The sequence below is a fragment of the Saccopteryx leptura genome, chromosome 3, assembly GCF_036850995.1.
Source record: "Saccopteryx leptura isolate mSacLep1 chromosome 3, mSacLep1_pri_phased_curated, whole genome shotgun sequence".
Classification (NCBI taxonomy): Eukaryota; Metazoa; Chordata; class Mammalia; order Chiroptera; family Emballonuridae; genus Saccopteryx; species Saccopteryx leptura.
In genome coordinates this window covers 221,594,297-221,611,398 of record NC_089505.1, presented here as the reverse complement: position 1 = coordinate 221,611,398, position 17,102 = coordinate 221,594,297, and the positions used below count along the sequence as shown (strand labels likewise).

Here is a 17,102-nt window from a genome sequence, read left to right as displayed (position 1 = left end):
AAAAACTTAGGTCAAGTGCCAATACATGCCTACTTATAAATAAATAAGCAAAGCATCAGTTTTCTGCAACATAACAAATTACCATCAACTTAGAAGCTTAAAGTGACACCCACTTATTATCTTACAATTCTGCAAGTCAAAAGTTCAGTATGTATAAAAGGGTATGCCTACTTTATCTACTCAGGGTCTCACTCATCAAAGCTCAAAGTCCTCTTCTAAGCTCATTCAGGTTGTTGACAATATTTAAGATGCTCTCAGTCTCTTGACACATGGCCCCTTCCACTTCTAAAACCAGCCTGAAGAAGCTCCCTTGCATTAAATACTTCTCACTCTTCAAATCTCCAACATTTGTCTCTGACTGCTACAACCAGATCTGACAGGGATCAAGTTATCAGGTGGGACCCCCCGGGTCATCTCCCTATCTTTTTTTTTATAGGTATCTTATTATTATTATTATTATTATTATTATTATTTTGTATTTTTCTGAAGTTGGAAATAGGGAGGCAGACAGACAGACTCTCGCATGTGCCTGACCGGGATCCACCCGGCCCACCAGGGGGTGATGCTCTGCCCATCTGGGGCATTGCTCTGTTGCAACCAGAGCCATTCCAGCACCTGAGGCAGAGGCCATGGAGCCATCCCCAGTGCCGGGCCAACCCTGCCCCAATGGAGCCCTGGCTGCGGGAGGGGAAGAGAGAGAGACAGAGAGGAAAGAGAGGGGGAGGGGTGGAGAAGCAGATGGCACCTCTCCTGTGTGCCCCGGCCAGGAATCGAACCCGGGATCCCTGCACGCCAGGCCGACGTTCCACCACTGAGCCAACCGGCCAGGGCCTCATCTTCCTATCTTAAAGGCTAACTTAATTACATTTTCAAATTGTTTCCGGCAACAGTCAGATTAGTGTGCTTCATGAACTGGCACTGGGAGAAGATGGCTGTGCCCCTAAGAGGGCATGAATTTGGGGACTATCTTAGAATGCTGCCTGTCATAAGCAGCATGTTTGATTGCTTAGCTAGACAGGTAGATTTAAAGATAAAACAAAAATTTTCAAGTGCTTGCCAGTGCTAGTCCTGTTTGTTTCTATTATGAGTGGCTTCAAGGACAGAATAAGGGCCAAAGGAAATAGTGTGTTATTTATATACTGCTCACAAAAATTAGGGGATATTTTATCGCTTCATATTCATTTTGAAATATCCCCTAATTTTTTGTGAGCAATATAAACCAAGCTGAATCAAATATGCAGCTGTTCTCTGTACTGTTACAGCACAGCTATATTTTAGAAGAGTCTGAGGCTCAAAAGAATTATGAAGAAGTAGATATGAATTAGACACTAGCTTGGAAAAGAAGTTGCAATTCTGTGGTCAAGGGCAAATTTCCTATGCCACAGAAAGAGGACATGCAATGCCAGGAAGCAGCTAGAGATGACTGTGCAACTGCCTTGAAACAAACCTTATGAATGACAGTGACACAGCACTCTAAGTAACAACTTTGGCAGGAAGTTGCGCCAAATCAATATGCACTACATTGTACCATTCAATTACCACAAAACCTGACCAACTTCTTAAACACATTTTAGATTGAGGGTTAAACTGGGGTGTTGGTGGAACAGTAGAAACTGAAAGGCTAAAATGCACCAAACATGCCTTTAAAAAAAAAAGGGCCTACTTGATTTTCTTGGAATACAAAAGGTGGTGAGAGAGAAATGCCTTTTATGAACTAAATTTAACTTGACAATAAAGACTTCCACTTTTAGCGACTCTATTCAATTCCCATTTTCTTTAAGCTATTCAAAGTCTCTACTTTAAGCTCTAGATTTGAAATCAAGATTTTCTGCTCTTAATTATTATATAAACCAAAGAACTCAATATACCAAGTTTCCACCCAAAGCATCTTTTACAGTCTGCAATAAATGTCTGAAAAAAGGAGTTATGGAAAAAGAAGATATTTAACCACAATGGCATGAACAACCGAAGGGGGTAGGAGAAGAGAAAAGATGGCTGTGCTCAGATTGTTTCAGCTACCTGGTGAAGAAAGGTGGGGGTGTGGAGGAAAGGAAGAGAAGGGGAGAGGAAAAGGGGACAAGGGTTGAATTAAAGAATAAGTTTAAACCAAATCGATGAAAACAAAGAAAGCCATTTTGGACAAAAGTTAATTTGAGTAATATACTGTGAAAGTTCTAGAGGGCAGTGGAAATGACCAGAGTAATGAAAGAGGCCAGTCCATGGGGTGGGGGTGGGGTCTAGAAAGTGGCCAGGGAGCTAGTGCTGCTTCCTTGGCTAAAGAGCCTGAAACCCTCTTGAAGGTCCCACATGGCAACCAGACACAACCTGTAGTGTTAAATCCCATCCAACTTGAAGTTCTTCCAGATACTACAAGGGTGTTTTAAAATCAAGAGCGACTTCTAGTTTAGTAAATACGACAAGCAGTAGAAAAGGTTCACAGAACACCTAAGACAAGCTTCAGTGCAACAGTCAAGGTAGTGAGCAATGACAACTCCACTTAAAATTTCTGGAAAAAATATAAGAGACTGTTCTGTGAAGGACGCTTCTGAAGTCCTAAATTGATTGCTATACATATCAAGCCAATGAAACATGTAGAGAATGGTCATTAAATCAGTATACTGCTGGATCAAGAAGAAAAGGTATAGTAAATATAATATTTATGTAGTTCAGCAAAAACACTTGAAAATGTAAACCTAATCTAACTAAAGCTAAAGAAACCAGCAATCTTGTTGTACTTAATGTACTGTATATAAATGTTACATGTGAAATATGTGTCAGCGATACAAAGAGAAACGATGTATATTTATCTCAACAGCCTGGCCTGGTAGGGCAGCCGCTATCAAAACAATCAGACATCAAGTGCAGAAAGCAGTAGAATATGTCATTCATGAGTAGTAAAGACTCTAACTCTATGTTTGTTTTTTTTGTCAAGAGTTTATTCTTATTGAAATGAATGTTTTTGTCTCCCACAACACTATCTAATAGCATACAAATGAACTAAGAAGAGTTATTTGGGAGAGCTTCGCTGCTCTTATGACTAAGAGCAACACCTTTAACATACCCCAATAACCCAGTTGCCCTGCCAGGCTCTCCAGCCTCATTTCGTGCCACCTTCCCAGGCAGCTAACTCCATGTTTTTTGTTTTTGTTTTTAAGTGAGAGGAGAGGAGATACAGACAGACTCCCTCATGCACCCCAACCAGGATCAACCTGGCAACCCCTATCTGGGGCAGATGCTCAAATCAACTGAGCTATTCTCAGTGCCTAGGGCCAATGCTCAAAACAACTGAGCCACTGGCTGTGGGAGGAGAAGAGAGAGAAGGGAGAGAGAAGGGAAGGAAGTAGATGGTCACTTCTTCTGTGTGCCGTGACCAGGATTGAAACGGGAGGTCCCCATGTAGGGACGATGCTCTATCCACTGAGCAAACTGGCCAGGGCCTATCTCCATTCCTGATATTTGATCACTGACAGTTTCAAGCCCTAAATGTCCTTTCATATCTGGGCAAGCCGGTAAGAAAGCCTGCACAATTCCCCTCTTGGATCTAGTGTGAAGTTCAAACCATGCAAGCCAACCCTGGCCTCACTCCTTAACCACAGTCAAAGTCAAGTGAGTCTCCTTTCTCTGCTCCTTCAAGCCATTTTTCAGACCTGCTTGGGAGCCCACCTAGCTCTCCCCAGAAAGTTTCACTGTGTGAGTATAATAAACTTTTTCATACCCTCTGGCTATCTGTGCATGTGATGTCATCAGTCTTGACAACTGGACCAAATTTTGGGTGGGTATCCATCCCACCTCTGTGGGTGAACACAACCCCACAGGAACAGAAACTATGCGGTTTCCATCTCTGTTGGGCAGGCTAGGGAAGGCCCACATCACAGAGGACAGCTATACCCTGTAACACTGAAGGTCATTAAGGATTCAGCAGGTCAAGAAGGTTATACTTATTTCAACTGGAGTAGTTGCCCACTGTATGGATTCTTCTTTGGGCAAAATACAGAGACAACACTTGGAAGATACATCCATTACCAAACAGCCCCCTTGACTGATTGGCAGCATAGACATCTGATTTAAGCCAAGGTGATCACTGCACTACTCTTGAGCTTTTTCAAACTAAAGAAAAAGAAGCTGTTCTTCCCTGATGAAGGGAGGCTATAGAATGCGAGTCTAAAGAGCAGTCAGTGAATCTGTTGTCACTACAGGAAAGAAATACTAGCAGTGGGGAGAATAAACCAATGCAGAGAGGCAGAATTAAGACACAGAGGAGTCCTGGTGGCACGGGATAACTGGATCCTGTTGTCCCCAGGTCCCAACTGCATCTCTGACCTCCTTTCATATTATGGTCCTCAGTGTTCCTTCCCATATGCTCATTTTTGGCTCAACTAGTTTCAGAGAGATTTCTAGCCTTTAGAACCAAACAACTATAGTGCAGACCAATGCAGAGAAATTAAAGGCACTCTGTAATTATTAATTGTCTTACAGTACCAGTAATGGCACTGCAGTTATGTAAATTGTCCGTATACATGCAAATGTGTGCTGAAGAATATAGGAATAAAATGTCACTATATCTGCCAATTTCAAATGATTCAAAATCAACAAAAAGATGGTCATTATACAATTTGGTTTAACAGTACATTCATCATCTGTTCTTTATACCTTTTGACTATATAAAAACTTCTGAAAAATTATTTTCATTTAGGAGATTCTTAAAGTACGTATAATATGCCTAGAGCTTAGAAAGATCAGGTGTTTCAAAACATGGTAAGTAGTTCTCCATGGATGTCACTTTAAGGTGGGGTGGCATATATAAAAGGTAAAGGACCGATCTGATGTTAAGACATTTAGCATTTATCCTGAAGACATGAGAAAACCATGAAAGGATATTGGGGGGAAGAGTGCAGGAAATGACAAGATCAGATTTTGATAGTAAAGAAAGTTCTCTGTGGATAGGAGATCATAAATTGGAAAATGACAGGCATGTGGTTACAGTATACATAAGAAATGTGGCCCTGGCAAGCTGGCTCAGTAATTGAATGCTGGCCTGGCGTGGGGATGTCATGGGTTCGATTATCAGTCAGGGCACAGAGGAAAGCAACCATCTCGCTCCCCTTCTGTCTTCTCTCTCTCTTCCCCTCCCACAGCCATAGCTCAACTGGTTTGAGTGCACCAGCCCTGGGCACTGAGGATGGCTCCGTGGAGCCTCTGCCTCAGGTGCTAAAAATAGCTTGGTGGTGAGCATTGGCCCTAGATGGGTGCTGCTGGGTAGATCCCAGTCAGGGTATATGTGGGGCGGGAGTTTCTCTTCTATCTCCCCTTCTCTCACTTGGAAAAGAAGGAAAAAAAGAAAAAAGAAAAATGATGAAGGCCTGAATTAAGAGGAGAAGGATGAGCAGTGAAGATTCCAGAGGAGCATACATTAAAAAGTGATAGAATTCTGGTAATGGATTTGGTGGAAAAGGAGATGGGGTGGTCTGAGGAAAAGGGAGGAATCCAGGAAGCCTCAGGACTCAGGCTTTGGTGACTGGCTGGCACCATTCAGAGAATGAAAATATAGAAGCAGGAGCAGAATACACTGAGGTTAAGGTGTTGCTGGGGATGCAAGGATAGCGATGGGGTTCTTGAAGGGATACAGCCTGGAAAACCACAGTCCAACACCAAATGTGTGAAAGTGTGGAGTTGATAGAAAAGGGCCGAGGAAACAGAAGCAACCACAGTTAGGGGGTAGACAGTGGAGCAGAACCCTGAGAGAGATTGAAAACAGAGCCTTAGACACAGGAGGAAAAATGAGTGGTTAATAGGGCAGAGGCAGAGAAAGAGTTGAGGGAGGAACAGGTCAGCAAGACCATGTACTCTACATCACATCAAGAAAACAAGACCAGAAAGTGTCACTTAACAAAAAGACCTGAAGTTGGGCCAGTTCAGGGTTGATTAATTCGGTAGTCTGATAATACGGTCAAGGGTAGAGGTTCTTTACATTTTTACCCTGCTGTCACACAAACTCTGCTGTCTTTATCCTCAGGCTAGTACTTCTGATTGATTACAAGATGATTGCCATAGCACCCCAGGGATCACATGCAGACAATATCTAGCACAGAAGAGGTGTGTATCTTTTTATTGTATCAATCTATATATTTTTTAGAGTGGAAAAAAGAAAAAAGAACCCTTCCCCAGAAATCCTTTAGTACAGCAGTTCTCAACCGGCGGGGGTCGAACGACCAAAATACAGGGGTCGCCTAAAACCATCAGACATACATATTTTATTTAAAAATGTATTGTATAAATATGTATTTTCCGATGGCTTTAGGCGACCCCTGTGTTTTGGTCGTTCGACCCCCGCCGGGATCGCGACCCACAGGTTGAGAACCGCTGCTTTAGTAGATCAGACCTCACACTGTTGAGTAGAATGGGGTCAAGTCCACCCCTGAATTGATCACAAATAAGAATGGGATTATTACAATTGATGTAGATTAATCAGTATTTACTTCTGAGCTGGGAAAAGGGTCACTTTTCTTAAGTTCTGGATAACTGAAAAAAAAAAAACCAGGGTTTGTATCAACAAAATTGGGGAAGGAGATGGTGACTAACAGGCATGAAGATGAACTATTCTATACTAAGGTATTCTAATCTGACTATTTTTCCACTTAATAATATTCATTTAAGAGAGAAGAGAGATTTCTGGAGGTAAAAAGAAAAGTAGTCAATGAAGGAGAAAATTTTAATTAACTGTTTTATGCTTCTGAGGGTGAAAAAGAAAAATAAACACACAACTTTAGAAGAGGGTATCTGCTAAAACATCTCTCATTTTCTTTAGCAATCAACTTTCTGTCCCAATGAGAATTTACTTTCTGCAGTGAAAATGTACAACTTCATTTTGTTTTTTTTCTAAAACTACTTTCAAGTTTCATAAAAATGAACCATAGCTCTAAAAATGATAGACAAATTCCTTCATTCCCAGCTGCTCTGATTTCCTACAGTCAAAAGTTCTAAATTTAGGAACCTCTGTTTATATCCATGTGGCGGCTTTATGATACAAATTTTAAAAAGTTCAATTTCTTCTATGGGGGTGGGTCATTATCTAAAGAGTTGAGAGAGAGACAATTTGGAACAGGAATTCCCTATTCCGATTCAGTACCAGAAAAGTTCTTCATTTCAAGAGATGCATGAAATTTGCAAAAAATAAATAAGTGAGAAAAGTTCAATATAGCTTTTGAAACAATCTCTCTAGAATGGTAACTACTAAGTGTTTCAAAGTAAAAATACTATTTTAGACTAAATATTTGGGTACTGTATACTGATCTCCTCTGTCCTCACCCTCATATATGCTCATACACCCTTGTATTCATGCCACAGTCTTAGAATGGAGTGTATCAGTTTTTATTCTGATCCATTCTAACTTACCAGACGGGCACTACTCTAGTAGTTATATCTTTTAAGATGTTCTCTTTATCCACCTGCTAAATTGGGCTGGAACCAAATATGAGTGAAGACCTGTTTTCCCCTTAGTGTATCTGCAATGTACAAAACCTAAGACCAAGAGGTAGGCAGTGAGCCAGAAGTATAGGCTGAGGAAACAAGACTGTGGCTGAACCCTATCTTTCTTTGGCTTTGCTTTTGTTTGCCCTTCTGAGTTAGTGATAATATTATTAGTTTGATGATATATAAAAGTTTGTACTTTATATCCACAGGAATGATTTAAAAAATAAAACAGAAAATAAAGTGCCAATCAGAAAAGGTAATCTATAAATTGTATGTTGCTTCTGAAGATAAGATTTTCTAAAACAGAGGTTCAAATATGTAAGCAGTTTTCAAACTTCAAAAGTTAATATTATGTTAGGTTCATAATATTACTTCCTATTTGCAAACTGGATTCAACATCATTTGTTTCCTTGATGATTTGAACATTAACTTTCTCACACAGAAAACAGAGGCAAAAGGCAAGACAAATTCATGAATAAAGTACATGCAATAGTGTAAAGAAAAACTATGGTCTAAACATTTTAAACTTACTGTTCATGGAAATCCAACATTGGTGGTTCAAATCGTAGAGGTCTGCAATTACCCCGGTACAGAGATATACTGTAAGTAAAAAGAAAACAGTGTAAGAAGCAATTCCTCAAAAAACTTATTTCTCCAAATCAAAGTCAGACACTTAAATTTTGTCACAAGAAAGGATCTTTGAAAAAAGTGGAGTCTAGCCTGACCAAGTGGGGCACAGTGGATAGAGCATAGACCTGGGACACTGAGGTCCCAGATTTGAAACCCTGACTGAGGTCACTGGCTTGAGCGCAGGGTCTCCGCTTGAGTATGGGAACATCAACATGATACATGATTGATGGTTTGAGCAAGGGGTCTCTGGCTTGGCTGAGTCCTCGGTCAAGGCATGCATGAGAAAGAATCAATGAACAACTAAAGTGCCGCAACTACGAGTTGATAGTCCTCATTTCTCCCCCCCCCCTTCAAAAAAAGGGGAATCTAATGTTCTATTAGGAATGTGCATTATTTTCTTTATTAGAGAAAATCAATAAATGTTGTGTTTTAACAAAATGGGAAAAAATACCTAGAGTATTTTCCCTATTGAAAAGTAATGCAAAAACAGAAACTGCTCAGGTAGACTGAATGCCGAAACTTATTTGATGATATACTTGATAACAATATACCTTAATATGCTTCACTTCGGTTTTTCAATGCATGTAGAATGAACAGTAAATAGTATGTCTGTATACATAGATAATAATCATGATCACATTATAACTAGACTGGCAAAGGAATTAAACAAAAATTAATTTTGGAATAGAAATTTCCAAGAATGAAATATCTTTTTAACCTGAGAGTCTCCAACATAGTGATCTATGACACTTTGGCCTAAATATTTGAGAATCATTTCTAATCATCCCACTTAATATTAGAACTTCCCACCAGAACAGGTTTCGGAATAGCAAACCTCCTAGACATTACCACAAATTAACAGTGATGCTAAGTATAAATAACCTGGGGTGCGAGGAGCCCACATACCTATAGTCATCTGTCTATATACCAAGAAGTCAGAAATTCAGTCACCACTAAAATTTCTAAATAGCCCATGTTTATCTTTCTGTTGCATTTTAAGAAATGATGTAAGAACAAAACCCATTCTGTAAAGTGACTATTTCCATTACCACTATAATTCACAAGAACACAAGCTTCAAATGATGCAGTAATTTCATTGAAGAAATAGAGGAAATACATTAGAAATAGACAAGAACATTCCAGATAAGGAAATTTAACTTTAATTCAATTCTATAAAGATTAAATAACCCAAGGAGTGGAATAATTGAACTAAAAGTAATAAAGTCTGAAGGTATTTTTAGCTCTACCAATGAAGAGCAATCCTATGTGCTTCTTGATAATCCTCCTACATATGGTGAACAGAAAAGATGACACACACAAGCATGGAGGAAAACACCGAATGTAAGGTTTAATTTCACTAAAGAACAAAATTAAAGATGCTGGGACAAAGAAGGCATAATCCCTCACAGGACAGCTGCTACATGTAGCAGAGGTACAGAATCCACTCCTGATTTCTGCCCTTCTTAGATATGATGTAACAAGGACACTCTGGCTCCTCAGAAACAAGACACTGATCAGTTCATCAGTTTCAAAGGTGTGAAACCCAAATTTGCATAAAATCTTAATCCAATGAGGGGAAAATATGTATGAAGCAAATATATATAATTCAATTTATATATAAACACTGATTTGTTAAATGCTAGATATTCAGTGTGTCCATAAAGTCATGGTGCACTTTTGACCGGTCACAGGAAAGCAACAAAAGACAACAGAAATGTGAAATCTGCACCAAATAAAAAGAAAACCCTCCCAGTTGCTGTAGGATGATGTGGCAGCACGTGCGCATGCGCAGATGATGACGTAACACTGTATACAGCGGAGCAGCCCACGGCCATGCCAGGCGAGATGTGGGCGGTACAGAGGAAAGCTCAGTGTGTTCTGTGGCTCACTAAATTTGAATCCGTGACCAAAGTGCAATGTGAATATCGGCAAGTTTATAACGAAGCACCACCACATAGGAATAATATTACTCAGTGGGATAAGCAGTTGAAGGAAACCCGCAGTTTGGTGGAGAAACCCCGTTCTGGTAGGCCATCAGTCAGTGACGAGTCTGTAGAGGCTATACGGGATAGCTACCTAAGGAACCCTACAAAATCTGTGCGTGAGCCCACATCGAACTGCAATGAATAGGTATGAAACTGGGAGAGTTTTCCTTTTATTTGGTGCAGATTTCACATTTCTATCGTCTTTTGTTGCTTTCCTGTGATCTGTCAAAAGTGCACCATGACTTACGGCCACACTGTACAAAGGAGATTAAGATAGTTTTTTCTCTCTCACAGAACGGAGTCTACTCCCCTAGTTAGAAATGGAAATATCTAAAGTGCCCAGACAAAGTAAAAAAAGTACACACCCCATAAATTCAACACAAATATACTGAATCCCATGGGGCTATCTAGTGCTGGGGCTACAGGAACAAAAGTAGTGCTTTCATGGAACTACATTCCAACAAGAATGACAAAAGTGGAACATACCAGGCAATAATGTGTAACACTTAAAGACAAATCACACACAGGAGGAACACAAAGGATTCTCTAGGAGGGCCACTGGAGCGAAGACCTAGTGGTGGAGATGTAGGGAAAGAAAGTAGAATGTACTTGGCATGCTGAGGAACAGGAGGCTGATGCGGCTAAAGGGCAGGGAGGAGGAGGTAGGAACAGGGATTAGAGAGGAACAAAGGCCAGGTCTCCTTGTAGGAGTATGGATTGTATTCTAAGTGTAACGAAAAGCCTCTGCAGTATTATTGGGCAAGGAAGTATCATTATCTGACGTGTGAAAAGGATAATTCTGGCTGACTGCAGCAGCACAAAAGTGGAAGTAGAGAAGGGGTACAGTAGTCTAGACACGATGGGATGACAGCCATGGTCTATGTAAGGCTAGGGAGGGTGTGAGAAGCAGCTATTTTATGACTACAGGGTGGCAAAAGTAGGTTTACATGAAAAGTAATACAATAATAAATAACAATTGAAGAAAAACTCTGTTTCATGTACTCACAACTATAAACTCCTTTTGCCCCACCTTGTATATTTGGAAGCTAGAGACAAGAGGTTATGCTGACAGGTTGATTGTGGGATGTAGAAAAAGAAGAGAAGAATCAAGGATGATTTGATTCTAACATTTTGGCCTGAGAAACTAGACACACAGTCATGACCAGGAAGGAGTGAGTTAGCAGTGAAGAAGGGAAGATGGATAGCTAATCAAGAATATTGTTTTAGACAACTAAATTTGAGATATCTTATCTAGATGGAGATGTCAGCCCTGGCTGGATAGCTCGGTTGATAATGTTGGCCCAAGCACAAAAGTTGCCGGTTTGATTCCTGGTCAGTGCACATACAGGAAGAGACTGATGTTTCTGTCTCTCTCTCTCCTCTCTTTCCCCCTTCCTCTCTAATTCAACCATAAAAAAATTGATTGAGATGTCAGGTAGGCAGCTGGATGTACATGGTTGTTGCTTTATATGGAAAAAGATATTGATTACTGTATACTGATCCCACACCCAGTTACTTTAGTGAGTTAACTGAAGTAGTTTGTATATAGATTCTCTTAGATTTTCCCAACACTACATGGGCTGCCAAAAAATTATTGTCTTGGATTATCTCTGTAAAAAAAATCACTTGCAAGTAAAAACAAATTATTTCTTCCTTTCAAATCCTTAGACCTGGTTTTGCCTTTTTTATGCCCTGAGTAGGCTAAGATTGCCCATAAAAAGTTCCACAGAAGTAGTGCCCAGCAATTGTTACTGTATACTGATATTTACAGAATACTCACAGAATGTGAGATAGAGGGAACAATCTATAAGAGATAATCTGCTCATAAATAAGGGCATATTTACAAAGCAAAAACAGATGTATATCTAAGGAACAGCTTAATATCTGAGTGGGTATGACACAAGCTGGTATGAGTATAATCGGTATAATCTTACTTTAACAAAACCAAAACTCCAATAACATACTGTCATGTATCTGCAACTGACTGCAAGAATTACTACTATATTTATGGTATTTAGAAAGGGCATGACATTATTTAGTGCTTTATCAACAGAAAGCAAATGTTTGCAAACCCATAATGCTGAAAAATAAACTGGGGAAGAAGCAATATGAATAATGATACCCTTTGGCAGTGTCAAAGAAATAGAATTTGAGACATTATAACAGTATAATGCATGATTTTATGTTTTCAGCAGTGATCATATTTGTTTTGAAAGTTTCAATACAGTGTTTTCATTTGCACTAAAATTTTAACTGTTTATTTGGGGATCAAGAGGTGAATAAAGGCTAGTTTCTGACAAGCTAGGGAACAACTGGAGAGATACAAGAAGTCTAGAAGGACACAGTCAATACTGCCTGGAGTACTGTCAGGTCAGAACAAGGCAGCCAGCTCCCAAGTGAAGCACACAAGGACTTCTTGGAACTTTGGAAATGTTTAAACTAGGAAATTAGTTTAATTTCCTTGGGGCAGTTACTTCCTAAATAAAAGGTACTCTTTAGTCCAATATTTACTAAAGAAGGGTTAGTGGGCCACCAACATCTTTTTTTATTTTTTTATTTTTAATAATTTTATTTTTAATGGGGCGACATCAATAAATCAGGATACATATATTCAAAGATAACAACTCCAGGTTATCTTGTCGTTCACTTATGTTGCATACCAATCACCCAAAGTCAGATTGTCCTCTGTCACCTTCTATCTAGTTTTCTCTGTGCCCCTCCCCCTCCCCCTCTCCCTCTCCCCCCTCCTCCCTTAACCACCACACTCTTATCAATGTCTCTTAGTTTCACTTTTATGTCCCACCTACGTCCTGCAGTTCCTGGTTTTTTCTGATTTACTTATTTCACTTCTATAATGTTATCCAGATCCCACCATTTTGCTGTAAATGATCCGATGTCATCACTTCTTATGGCTGAGTAGTATTCCATAGTGTATATGTGCCACATCTTCTTTATCCAGTCATCTATTGATGGGCTTTTTGGTTGTTTCCATGTCCTGGCCACTGTGAACAATGCTGAAATGAACATGGGGCTGCATGTGTCTTTACGTATCAATGTTTCTGAGTTTTGGGGGTATATACCCAGTAGAGGGATTGCTGGGTCATAAGGTAGTTCTATTTTCAGTTTTTTGAGGAACCACCATATTTTCTTCCATAATGGTTGTACTACTTTACATTCCCACCAACAGTGGATGAGGGTTCCTTTTTCTCCACAGCCTCTCCAACATTTGCTATTACCTGTCTTGTTAATAATAGCTAATCTAACAGGTGTGAGGTGGTATCTCATTGCAGTTTTGATTTGCATTTCTCTAATAACTAAAGAAGATGAGCATCTTTTCATATATCTGTTGGCCATTTGTATTTCTTCCTGGGAGAAGTGTCTGTTCATGTCCTCTTCCCATTTTTTTATTGGATTGTTTGTTTGTTTGTTGTTGAGTTTTATGAGTTCTTTGTATATTTTGGATATTAGGCCCTTATCTGAGCTGTTGTTTGAAAATATCATTTCCCATTTAGTTGGCTGTCTGTTTATTTTCTTATCAGTTTCTCTTGCTGAGCAAAACCTTCTTAGTCTGATGTAGTCCCATTCATTAATTTTTGCCTTCACTTCTCTTGCCATTGGAGTCAAATTCATAAAATGCTCTTTAAAACCCAGGTCCATGAGTTTAGTACCTATGTCGTCTTCTACGTACTTAATTGTTTCAGGTCTTATGTTTAGATCTTCGATCCATTTTGAGTTAATTTTAGTACAGGGGGACAAACTGTAGTCCAGTTTCATTCTTTTGCATGTGGCTTTCCAGTTTTGCCAGCACCATTTATTGAAGAGGCTTTCTTTTCCTACTGTGTGTTGTTGGCCCCTTTATAAAAAATTATTTGACTATATATATGTGGTTTTATTTCTGGATTTTCTATTCTGTTCCATTGGTCTGAGTTTCTATATTTCTGCCAATACCATGCTGTTTTGATTGTCGTGGCCCTATAATATAGTTTGAAGTCAGGTATTGTAATGCCCCCAGCTTCATTCTTTTTCTTTAGGATTGCTTTGGCTATTCGGGGTTTTTTATAGTTCCAAATAAATCTGATGATTTTTTGCTCCATTTCTTTAAAAAATGTCATTGGAATTTTGATGGGCATTGCATTAAATTTGTATATTGCTTTGGGTAATATGGCCATCTTGATTATATTTATTCTTCCTAACCAAGTACAAGGAATATTCTTCCATCTCATTATATCTTCTTCAATTTCTCTTAACAATGGTTTATAGTTTTCATTATATAAGTCCTTTACATTCTTTGTTATGTTTATTCCTAAGTATTTTATTTTATTTGTTGCAATTGTGAAGGTGATTATTCTTTTGAGTTTGTTCTCAGTTGTTTCATTGTTGGCATATAGAAAGGCTATTGACTTCTGTATGTTAATTATGTATCCTGCGACCTTACTGTATTGGCTTATTGTTTCTAGTAGTCTTTTTGTGGATTCTTTGGGGTTTTCGATGTATAGGATCATATCATCTGCAAAAAGTGATACCTTTACTTCTTCTTTTCCGATATGGATGTCTTTTAGTTCTTTGTCTAGTCTGATTGCTCTGGCTAGAACCTCTAGTACCACATTAAATAAGAGTGGAGAGAGTGGACAACCCTGTCTTGTTCCTGATTTAAGGGGGAAAGCCTTCAGTTTAGTGCCATTTAATATGATGTTAGCTGATGGTTTATCATATATGGCCTTTATCATGTTGAGATATTTTCCTTCTATACCCATTTTGTTGAGAGTCTTAAACATAAAATTGTGTTGTATTTTATCGAAAGCCTTTTCTGCGTCTATTGATAAGATCCTGTGGTTTTTGTTCTTTGTTTTGTTGATATGGTGTATTACGTTAACCGTTTTACGTATGTTGAACCATCCTTGAGATTCTGGGATGAATCCCACTTGATGATGATGTATTATTTTTTACATATGTTGTTGTATTCAATTTGCTAGTATTTTGTTTAGTATTTTAGCATCTGTATTCATTAGAGATTTTGGTCTGTAGTTTTCTTTTTTTGTGCCATCCTTGCCTGGTTTTGGTATGAGGGTTATGTTGGCCTCATAAAATGTGTTTGGAAGTATTGCTTCTTCTTCAATTTTTTGGAAGACTTCAGGAGAATAGGAACCAAGACTTCTTTGAATGTTTGATAAAATTCGCTGGTATAGCTGTCTGGGCCTGGACTTTTACTTTTGGGGAGGTTTTTAATGGTTTTTTCTATTTCTTCTCTACTAATAGGTCTGTTTAGGCTTTCTGCTTCTTCTTGACTCAGTCTAGGAAGGTTGTATTGTTCTAGGAATTTATCCATTTCTTCTAGATTGTTGAATTTAGTAGCATATAGTTTTTCATAGTATTCTACAATAATTCTTTGTATATCTATGGTGTCCGTGGTGATTTCTCCTCTTTCATTTTGGATTTTGTTTATATGAGTTCTTTCTCTTTTTTCCTTGGTAAGTCTTGCCAAGGGTTTGTCAATTTTGTTGATCTTTTCAAAGAACCAGCTCTTTGTTCTATTAATTTTTTCTATAGTTTTACTGTTCTCTATTTCATTTATTTCTGCTCTGATTTTTATTATCTCCTTTCTTCGGCTGGTTTTGGGTTGTCTTTGTTCTTCTTTTTCTAGTTCCTTAAGGTGTGAAGTTAACTGGTTCACTTGGGCTCTCTCTTGTTTGTTCATATATGCCTGAAATGATATGAACTTCCCTCTTATCACTGCTTTTGCTGCATCCCATAGATTCTGATATGTCGTATTGTCATTTTCATTAGACTGTATATGTCTTTTGATCTCTGCACTTATTTCTTCTTTGACCCATTCATTTTTTAAAAGAATGTTGTTTAGTTTCCACATTTTTGTGGGATTTTTTTCCTCTTTTTTGCAGTTGAATTCTAGTTTCAAGGCTTTATGATCAGAAAATATGAAATGTCCTGTAGATGTCTATCATATCCAGGTGCTCTAGTGTTTTGTTTAAGGCCACTATATCTTTGTTGATTCTCTGTTTGGATGACCGATCTAGAGTCGTCAGCGGTGTATTGAGGTCTCCAAGTATGATTGTATTTTTGTCAGTTTTTATGTTAAGGTCAATAAGTAGCTGTCTTGTATATTTTGGTGCTCCTTGGTTTGGTTCATATATATTAAGAATTGTTATGTCTTCTTGATTCAGTGGCCCCTTAGCCATTATAAAATGGCCATTTTTGTCTCTGAGTACTTTTGCTGTCTTGTAGTCAGCATTATCAGATATGAGTATTGCTACGCCTGCTTTTTTTTGGATGTTATTTGCTTGGAGTATAGTTTTCTAGCCTTTCACTTTGAATTTATTTTTATCCTTGTTACTTAGATGAGTTTCCTGTAGGCAGCATACAGTTGGATTTTCTTTTTTAATCCATTCTGCTACTCTATGCCTTTTTATTGGTGAGTTTAATCCGTTTACATTTAGTGTAATTATTGACACTTGCGAGTTCCCTATTGCCATTTTACAGATTTCTTTCTGTTAGTTTTGTGTCTTGTTTGATCCTTCTCTTTTGTTTTAATATCTTTTGTTTTTATTTGGTTGTATTCCATACATCTTTCCTCTGTTGCTATCTTTTTTTATCTCATGTGCTTCTGTGGTGGTTTTTTCAATGGTGGTTACCTTTAAGTAATTTAAAGGGTTCCTACCCTGTTCATTGTAGAGTACTATTTTGTGAGTACTTTTGCACTCCATCGTCCTTTGCTACTGTTAATCTCCATCCTCTCCCCCCCCCCCCTTTCTTTTTGTTGTTGTCACAGTTTAAATTTGGTTTTATTGTGTTCTTCTTGGAGCTTTTACTTGTGGCTTTGTTTTTTTTTTTGTTGTTGTTCTTTGTATCTGATTGGAGAACCCCCTTTAGTAATTCCTGGAGTGGGGGTTTTCTGATGATGAATTCTCTCATCTTTTCTGTATCTGTGAATGTTTTTATTTCTCCTTCATATTTGAAGGATAGCTTTGATGGGTATAGTATTCGTGGCTGAAAGTTCCTCTC

General features: G+C 38.5%; 1 protein-coding gene across 2 annotated transcripts in view; it reads right to left on the bottom strand.

Moving 5' to 3' along the window:
• TMEM131 (transmembrane protein 131) overlaps positions 1-17,102 on the bottom strand; it is a 248,473-nt gene that overhangs the window by 140,291 nt on the left and 91,080 nt on the right. For both annotated transcript variants that reach the window (XM_066377627.1, XM_066377628.1), the window contains exon 4: positions 8,002-8,070. In XM_066377627.1, coding sequence (XP_066233724.1) covers positions 8,002-8,070 — 69 coding nt within the window. The remainder of the gene's footprint in view (positions 1-8,001; positions 8,071-17,102) is intronic.